Genomic DNA, 10193 nt, shown 5'->3' with positions numbered 1-10193 from the left:
TGAAACTATTTTCCTTTAGTCACTGAAGAGTTTGTCAGAATTTGTGGGCTAAAATGAATCTCCATGACCAAAGCTGGATTGGAAAACAAGGGAAGAGCTTTCTTTGTATTAAATACGAAGACCGCCGCCTCACGCTTGGATAACTGACAGGTAAACAAGTTATCCGGCCGGATTGAAAAGATTCTATCATCAGTTAAATATGTGTAACAAATACGTGTGTAACAAAAACGCCTGTAAATGGCTTATGGTAATGAAAAATTGCAATCTAAATGTGAAACAAATTGAAACTAAATTATTGTTTACAGAATATTTGTTTATATCTCCAGCCCGATGATTTGAAAAAGTTAATGATGTGTGCGATCGTTTCAAACCTGAGCACATGGCACAAACTTGGCCTGAAAGTGGGTAATTATGTAGAAATCTGGCCGTCCAAATTTGAATGTAATCGGAGCCGTTCTTCGATGAGTAAAAATGAAGGGTACCAATACTCGCGAGTCCGATCATTGCAATTGAATTGAAACTCGACCCACGAACGAGAACAGAACTGGTTGGTGTTGGCCCGCAAACAGCGGACCATTCCAGAAAATTCGATTTGCACCCTTCATCACGTTCATAACGGAGTAAAAAGAAAACAGCTCTCGTTCGCAAAAGAAATGGCTCCTTAGTGGAGACGATGGTTATAGAAAATCACCGGATACTATGCCGCTGTTACATTATCATACTAGTCATGTTTAATTTAAGTACAAACTCTCCCTCCTATGAAAAATACTAAGCCGCGCCCAACTTTCTTCGAAATGAAACCTCTTCAGAGGTCAGGAATGTGATCGCCTTACAAAGATCTTTTCAGTTGCCTAAATTTCCCAGCCTCTATATAGGAACCACTATCAGATAGTCTTTTGTACAGAGCAAACGCTCCCAGCAATTCCCGTCACTGACACCGTTAGCTTTCAGTTTAAGTAATGGTCCGGCTAAGAAGCAGGCAGCCCAGCGGCAAAAGTACTTAGAAGCTGCGAAATATTAATTTTTAATTTCACTCCAATCGAGGCATCTGATTGGCTAATATCGGAAAATGTCGAAAAAAGATGAGAAAAAAATGAAAAAAAAGCCTTTTTTGGATTTCTTCTTCCCCATGCCCTTGATCTCTGTCTCTCGGCCAAATTTGGGCATTGTTCTATGCGCCAATCAAATGGCGCATAGAATCTTGACGATATTTACAAACATAGTTTTTGAAGGCATAATGATTTGTTCTACGAAACAGAATCTAATTTTTTTAGACGGCAAGTCGATTACATTTTTCATTGAAATTCAAATTTCGCGCTTTTAGCTGCTTACACCAATGGGAACAGCCGAATTTAATTTGATTAAAAATGTTGGCACATTTTAACTAACCGACGCTATTGCCGCGGGCTATTGTTTTTCTGCCTGCTTTTTAGCCGGACCATTACTTAAGATAAGAGATCAACTACCGCTCCATGTAAACCACCAACTCAGTGATCTCAGCGGAAAGATTAACAGTGAAACCCAACCTGTTTTCACAAGCTTCCAGATAAAGGACACCTTACATTGTTAATCAGCAACAGGTTGTTTTCGTCTTCGAACTTTGATCTACGTGTACTGCAGATTGTGTTTGTTTCACCGCACCGTTGACACCTACATCAACTTGTGATGGAACATAAACGATCTTTAACCAAGTAAAAGATCAACTCTGAGGGAGTCCTGAGGAAATCCTGAGAAATTGTTCGACCAAATTGGACTGCTTGATTTTCAAGATGTTTTGTATTCGTAGCCAAAAATAGAGAAATGGAGCCGTGCGAATTGTGTGCAAAGCAATTGCCTGAGGCGCTTTTGGTTAGCTTTCTTTGTTTGTTTAACCCCTTTTAGCGCTCCCTGCATGTTTTAATTATCTCTCTATGCAAATGTTTCAGCATTTAAGTTTTATATCATTGATTCTGAAATTGTATATATTAGGCATCTTATCTTGAACTTGATCTTGAAAATGACGGTTAATAAATAGGGGCGAATCATCGTTCACTATTAACACTGATTTTTTTTCATTACTGTGTATTCATACTATTTTTACTCTAAGCTGTATTTCACATCGTATGATATGGAAATATTTGTAATTTCTTATTTTTTTTCATATTATTTTTCTCTGCGATAAACACGGCCGTCATGATCGGCCAATTTGGGCTAACATTGATTGTTTAAGCTAAAGCGATTGTTACAGTTGGGATAAGAAACACTACAATACACCGTTAACTGTACTACCCTCGCACCAAATCAAAATATCCAATAAATTGACTCCTGGCTTCTCTGTATCTACAACTTTTGAGGTCTAAATTTTCAAGTAGTCTTAGGGGACATTCTTCTCGCTTTTCGTATTCTTTGTCTCATCTGTTTAGCATTAATACTCCGCTAACTACTAACCAATTACTTCGTTAATTTGATATCGCCAATATTCACGATTGCTACTGACGAACTGGTAAAAACAGTCATTGTTTCAATATTTTAAGTGTTTGGAATTCACACGTTGCAAATTCGTCACTAGAAGAGTCCTGATCAGACAGGTACTAAGGCTAAATAATAAATTTACAAACGGCGGCCGATAATCAAGGGGGTGCAAAATGGGTTAAAAACTGTTGAAGTGTTCATGCAGCTCCAAATCGTGACGAATAAATGCCTGCGTTCTTAGGCTCTCATGCGCTTGCATGGGGCAGTGGACGGTATTGTTAATTTTCACTGATCATTTTTTTACTTGGGCAAAGAAACGCAAGAGAGTATCAACAAATTTTTGAGTCCACAAGGCATTAACATATAATGTTCTATATTTGCGGACCCTCACGATGAAATACTAGAAAAGATATCCATGTCTGATATGACGGTAGCTGTCAACATCGCTACTGAAACTGAGACAAAATCGATTATGTGTCAAAGTTTATGTGAAAAAAGTAAAAATTTGATGTTTGCTACATTAAGAGGAAATAGCAACGTTAGCTGGAAACGAGACGTTTCAACTTTGCCGAGAACGGTATTTTTTTCAGTTGAATCTGCAAGATTGCTTTGTCAAAGTAAGAGGCCCTCGAGGATGTGAAACCAACCATGGAATTAACCAATAATAAGTTACTGATATGTCTTTTATTTCACTTTGCATACTGTTAATTACAAAAAGTAACTCCAGCCGATGGACTACCTTTTGGTTGTAAAGAAATGTGCAAACATGCCTTGCTGATCTTAGATCACTACGAAATCCACTTATTGAACCAAATGTCACTATCTATTTTTAGACAGATTGCGTTATGAAGGTACGGTAATCTCTTACTGATACTTGATATGTTATAGGCCAAGGAAATTGTGGAAAGGATAGAGAAACTAGCGACAGTAAGTTGAGGAAAATCACGACACGCTCAAGTATTTGATCTGCGGCTTGACCATGGTGACCTTTTGCTCCCGACCAACCGCGTGATTGACGTGTCCCATACTCCCCTTCAAGCTTGAGGTTTTTTTTCAAGTCAGCGATTAGCGCCCTTGGCAGTTCAACCCCTCGACATCGACCGTCCGAAAAGGTGAGTCTTTGTTTTTGGCCTGGGTTTTAGTAGCGATATTTGTAAACGCCGTCTTTAAAAAAATGGAATAGTTTATCAATGAGTGAGTTTTCTTGTTGAGAAAACTAATCTTAATGGTTGCAGATATTCTAAATAATCAAATGACGCCTTCGTAATATCCGTGCTGCAATTGAATAAGTTTAGTGCGCTGAGTAAAGCCATTACCAAACTGAGTTTGGGACTTAACTCGGACGAAACCAAGACATTTAAATTATTGAAAAGCCTGGCTGTACGGACATGAACATCTGTAACTGGGTGTTTGAGCAAATTCCTCAGATTCAGATGAATGGGTTGATCTTGTGAAGTATTCGGTATGATGCTTGGCATGTCCTTTGAACGTGCTGCATTGCATTGAATAAAGTGGCGGAATGAATCACGGAATCGTATTCGCTCGGAAGATCACTCAAACAAAGATTAGTTACAATCTTGAAACAAAACGGCCATAGGAATTATTTTCCTAGCTGTGCTCTTTTGGCAAAGATCAGGGCATATTTTAGAACAGTTTGTTAAAGGTATGCTTTGTCATGCAGAACATGGTTATTATCACAAGATGTATTTTGTCATGAATACTAATTCGCTGTCACGTCAGGACCCAAGAGACAGTGAAAGAGAGTTCACAAGTTGTGATCTTTGGGTTTCTGTGAGTAAAGAGTCTGAAAATGACATTGGCTGGGCTCAAAATGAAGCTTTTAGGGCCACAAATACACTGAATGTACAATGGAGTCGAAGATTTTGAGTTAATGTTTGAGCAAAAAAACAAAAGCGTTACCGGTCTAAGTAATATGGAAAGTGTGGTAAAATGCACCCAGAAAATGCCAACTTGGCTCGTTCCAGCAATAACTCACGTTTTTGCTAGTCAGTTCTGTGCTACCTTTCTTGCAAAATACTCTAGGTTTGCAATTTCACCTTTTAAACAAATGAATTCAAGTCGTGGGGAAACTAGTTGGTGCCATTACGTCTCGCTCTCTTTAGCACTCTGACGATTAGAGAGAAAGGAAGAAAGCTTTTCTCTAACATCTGACTCACTGTTGCTGTCCTCGCTGAAAAAACGCCTTCAGTCACCAAAACATTTATAATGCATTCAGCACATCTTGATCTCACATTTAACAGCACGGGACCCAAAAATTGTATCATTATGTTTGCTCTGTGGATAGCCCATAGCAACGCAAGAGTGCCTAAAGAATGGATTGCCAGCGGCAAGGGAGTCACTTGCAATTGTTTACAGTTTTCGTCTTCAGTGTTGTCCCTCCGAAGAGCACGCAAATACATGGATGCTTTATTTGTTGGCGTTACCCGAGCATTCAATGGATATGTCCACATTCTTATTGAATATCTAAATTGACCTGCTTTTCGTTGCGTGATCCTCGACGTACCCTAAATTCTCTCTGCTTGTACATCAAAGAGTTTCCGATTTGCATATGTTTTTATCCAAAGGTCGCATGAATGCCTTGAAAAACTGGATTAGACTCTTTTTCTGAGCTATTTGCAAATCCCAATCCGCAAGGCTCATTGCATGTTTTGTAAATGCCATAGTCATGCAAAACCGCGGACTTAATGCTGAAGCAAAAAATAGTACAACTGGTATCATGGCAGCTGATATGTACTTAAGTTTCTCTCTCTCTCTCTATCTCTCTCTTTAGATAATACTGTTCGCTACTCTTGCAAAGCTCTCTGAATTTTCCAGTAGTACCTGGGTATTCGACTAAGTTTATTGTTTATAATGGTAGGATTAGTCGCTAAATCCATTGTCATAGGTTAGTTGCGAGGTTAAGCAAGCGACCAAACAATTTGGGTAATTTCTAATCTGCTGGTCTCGTTCGTTAGTCAGTGCTGTCAGAAACGAATGATGTGACGACCTTTCTTTTCCTTCACTGAGTGATCTACCAAGGGGATCTGATGCCCGTGTGCTGGCTTCTGTCCCGTCCCAAAAAGACAATAAGAAGCTAAATTCAAATCAGATGTTTGCAACTTGTAGTTCACATAACAAAAATAGCTGGTGGTCGATTTTGATAAAATTCAGCGCACTTAGGATCGCAGAGTTGTCGAATGACCACCACGGAAGCCTGATACAGCACTGGGTTTCCTTCCACATAACTCCGTCCCTTATGTTGTAAATTGTGTGAACAGACGTAATGTTGTGATTTAATTCTGCAAATAAGGTCTTCTTTAACATTGTGCGTAGACTATGTTATGTTTGTTAATTTCGGGAGATGGTAAGAGAATGGAAACGAACGATTCAGAAACGATTTAGTATTGTCAACTTATCGATAGGTGGTGTTGCGAGAGTTAAATTTCATGTATATGATACATGGCTGATGTGATAAATGAAGTCTTCTGTTCCAGCTTCTTCTTTCGGTGATCACGATTCAGTCACACGCACTGTACATCATTCCAGAACGCAGTTACGACGTCCTTTTTTTCTTTGAAGTTTTTCCACATGTTTTTGCGGACATTAAAAATGGGGAATCAATCAAATATTTGAAAGAGGGGCCAGTCTTCTCGAGTCTTTTAGGTTGGAAAAAATTCAGTAAAGCATCCGAAAATTTGTCATAGTTTGTTTTTACTGTGCGCAGAATTTGACCAACGACTCATAGAGCAAAAGCGTATAGACAGCAGAAAACTGTGACAGTAGTGTTTTCATTGGTTAAGAGAGCACTTTGGGTGCATGTGGAACATTTTGATTTTGTCAAAATTACAAGAGCTTTGCAAGTTTTCAAGAATGAGAAACGATTTTGCGTTGTTTCTGTTGTTTCCTCGTTTTGATTATCTTTGATTTCAGAGAAATTTTTTGCCAAAGTTCGGGGATCCTCGGCTGGCGGTTTTTCTAATTGTGCAGAGAGAACCTCTGACCATAGAAAGAATTGTGAGATCCATTTAACGTCATGGATAACCATTATCAGACATAAGGGTAGAGTTAACACTGTCAAAGCGACCGAACAATTTAAAACCCCCTGATCTTCTGGCGTCATTTAATCAAATGAGTCAGTGTTTCTGCGAGTGATGCAGGCAACCAAAGATGATTTCTTTTTTTTTTTTTTATTAAAGTGATCTGTGTACAGAGGGTGATGCCAGTTTACTGGCCTCTGGATTTTCCCAAACGTGAAAAACCGCTAATACTATTCCAATTCAACTCCTTTAAGTTGCTTAAAAATAAACGCATACTAAATAAGACTTGCGCTCTCTGCGTGATATCAAATTACTTTGAGAACTATTGTAGTGTGAAAACGTCTTCTTATGGACTAGAAAAAGGGATCTGTCGAAATAATTTGAATAAGAACCAGCCCACATAAAACCAAGACTTGACAGCGACGACAACTAGAGTTTTAACCTTTTGAACAACAACCAAATAAAGCATTGGTATGTAAACTGTAACGATTCATGTCACTGCAGGTCATCTTGCCCTTTTGTCAAGGTTGAGATCCAAAGATCTCCACGTATAACTTTTTTTGTATCTCCTAGACTTGAAAGATTTTAATTTGTATTTAAAATATAGCAAAAATGCAGATGATTACAATACCAGAAAAAGGTCGCGGGCCAGAAATATTGCCCTCGGTCAAACGAAACTAGAGACGGGAGAATTTTGTTTACTATATCTTTAGAGAGGGCCCACAGTTTGTAAAGAGATATTTGCTCTCCTCGTAAGATCACCTCTGACGCTTCTTAGACTAGGTGTTTAGCATTACCCGTGGGAAGAGAGAGCCGACGAACAGGGCAGAAAACTGTTATTGACAATTCAAGAAGTTTGGCGAGGGTGTTATGTTTCATGACTAAGACGCATGCTGTGATGATGCCATTTACAGTTGTTAAAAAAACGTTTTCATCGTGCGAGCCTTTCTTTCGTGGGTCGCGATTCATTTATGTCGTGCCAGGTATTGTGGCTTCTAGAACAAAGCGATTTTATTGTAGCACCTACTAGAGACATAAGATAGCAGTGTTTTAATTGGTTAAGACAGCATTTTGTCAAATGAATTTGGTGCATCTGGAAAACTGTGGTTTTGGCAAAAGCAGATTGAAAAACCCTTTCAAAAGAAGCAGTGATTTTGTGCTGTTTCCTCGTGCTGTGTACCGTACGCAATTCTCGAGCGCAGGCTTTTCGGATCGCGTAACGCTCTTTCTGAACGGGGAAAGAGTCTTCGTCTCTAAGCCAGGGTACGTTTTGCGTCGTTATATTCTTACTACAATTGAGTTTTCTGTTTTATTAGTACTACTCATGCAGCCTTGTCGGCTCATGAGGCCACAGCATTGTCACGTCCTTAAAGTTTAGTAACAAAATTAAGTTGTTTTAACAAAGAGAATTACTGGTAAAGGATGTAGCTCTATTTTGTTTAGGATTGTGCACTACTGCTTCTATGATGAAATGGTATATGCAATGAATCATATATGAACTGTGGATATGAAATCAAGTGAGGGTTGAAGTCCTGAATTTTTCAGGCTTTTCTACGCAATTGCAAAAATTGCGCTCATAACTGCGAAGATCATAGCTTCACTTGACTACTGCTTCTGTTGCATATATTTTTGTCCTATATATTGGAGCCTGCGAGCGTGCTCATAGCGCGCGAGAAGAATGGGGCGAGGAGAAGTCGCCCCATTCTTCTCACCTGTTTGGCCAGCTTGCGCAGGCTGTTTCACTTCCAAAATACTTGCTCGATACCCCAAGCAAGTGAGCATGCTCGCAGGCTATGCCTATTATTCTCTGAACCAATCACGAGACCTGTTGTACTAGCCGCATCCTGACCCACAATAACAGTCATAAACGCACTTACACAGACAATTTAATCAATTGACAAATTCAGGTGGCTCCAACGGGATTCGAAACCAAGACCTCTGTGGTGCCGGTCCAATGCTCGACCAACTGAGCTATGAAGCCACACAGTTGGGATCTGGTCAATTTGTTGGGTTCATGTGTTCCTTTGAAAGGGGACCTCATAGCCCAGTTGGTAGAGCATTGCACCGGCATCGCAGAGGTCCTGGGTTCGAATCCACTTGAGCCGCCTGAAATTTTCAGGTATTTGGAAGAGACAATTGCTTAAATTGTCCAGATAGAGCGAGTTTCAAATGAGTGTCGTAAAACCAAAATGCCAATCAAAAAGAACGGAGACAATCCAGAAAACCAATCAAAACTCGAAGTAATTACACGTAGCCGACACAAAGCGCGGGAAAATGTGCACGCGCGAGCCACAATTGGTTTTGCTTTCACTTCTGATTGGTTGAAAAAGTGGCGCGAGGACTTTGAACCAATCACTGAGTGAAGTAAATGCAAAACCAAAGCAATTTGCTGATTACTTTCGACACTCAGTTGAAAACCGCTTTAAGCGCAAGGATCACTTTAATCAGCACTTCAAATTTACATACATGCATTTCATTTTATAGCAGTCGTACTTGGAAAGTAACCCTATTGTTGTGATGTAGGAGACGTTGAATGTTAACACCTCGGTGAATGAAATGAAGAGATGTATTTTTTTCGATGATGACTCGGAGATACTCGAAAAAAATCCGAGTGCTTCTTTATATGAGCCGAACGTAGCCGAACGTACGGCCTTCTGTTTAAGGGCCAAGCTGCCATCAGTCTACAATATTTTTATGGTAGAGCATGTGGACTAGTGATGATTCGATTCCTGCGGAGGAGCACTCGGGTTTTTTCCGAGTTTTCTTGAATCACTAACGAACGAAATACATATCTTCGACGACGTTGTTATTCATCAAACGGCTGGTATAAATGCGTCGAATTCATAAAGAATTTAACAAATCCTATTTTGAATTCAAATATGTTTTTTTTCTCGTGCGATACCCCTCATTATTTTTCTGTTCTTAATTTTGTTCGGCAGGTTCTCCATGAGCAATTCTTTGCAGCTGTGATTAAGTCCACTTTCGACACTCAGTCGACAATTGTGATGTATTCGTTCAGCGAGATAAGAAGTGCTTCTATAAAGATAGAGCCGGCAGACGATGAACCGACCTGCAATGGGCAAAGCAGCCAAACGCTCTTTGCCAAAGGACGGCCGTCAATTAAAGAAGAAAAATCTTCGGCATCGTGCTCTACTGCGGTCGGTCAACAGGCAGTCAGCTTGGTATCAAAGGAGGCAGGTTATCAAGCTCCTTCGTTGGGAGAGATCTCCAGCGAAACAGATGTGTTGAGCATCCAGATAACCGATGTGCAAGGTACACCATGTAACAAAAACGGACTAAAGGACGATGGAAGGATTAATCAGATAGAAGTGCACGTGAATGGATTACCCAAAGATCAGGGAAATAATGAAGATATGCAACCGAGTTTTGAGTTCAACACAATGGAAAAGGTGCGAATAGTTGAAGACTATGCAGATGTTGAACAGCTCAGCCGCATGACAAGTCAGGATAATTGGTATCAAGAGCAAGATGTACAGGGAACACCCATGAATATATCGAATTCTCAAGCCGGTTTTTCCTTACCCGAGGCTAGAAACCAAGGAGAGGAAATGCCAAGCACATTGAGTCATCACCCGTACAGGAAAACCACCAAAACATCGCTGTCAGGGTTTCAGATGAATAATCATCATGCGGTCACATCAAAGGTCCAACATAACGGTACCCTGCCAGGTTACAATTATGATA

At 39.9% G+C, this 10193-nt stretch overlaps 1 protein-coding gene across 1 annotated transcript in view; it reads left to right on the top strand.

The window, feature by feature from the left end:
- Positions 1 to 3438: 3438 nt before the first annotated feature.
- LOC138023730 (uncharacterized) overlaps positions 3439 to 10193 on the top strand; it is a 15074-nt gene continuing 8319 nt past the window's right edge. Inside the window, exons 1-2 of the mRNA XM_068870791.1 lie at positions 3439 to 3563; positions 9428 to 10193. The exon at positions 9428 to 10193 is cut by the window's right edge and continues 392 nt beyond it. Coding sequence (XP_068726892.1) covers positions 9494 to 10193 — 700 coding nt within the window. The 5' untranslated portion in view covers positions 3439 to 3563; positions 9428 to 9493. The remainder of the gene's footprint in view (positions 3564 to 9427) is intronic.

The sequence above is a fragment of the Montipora capricornis genome, chromosome 2, assembly GCF_036669925.1.
Source record: "Montipora capricornis isolate CH-2021 chromosome 2, ASM3666992v2, whole genome shotgun sequence".
NCBI lineage: Eukaryota > Metazoa > Cnidaria > Anthozoa > Scleractinia > Acroporidae > Montipora > Montipora capricornis.
This window is presented reverse-complemented; position numbering and strand designations above follow the sequence as displayed.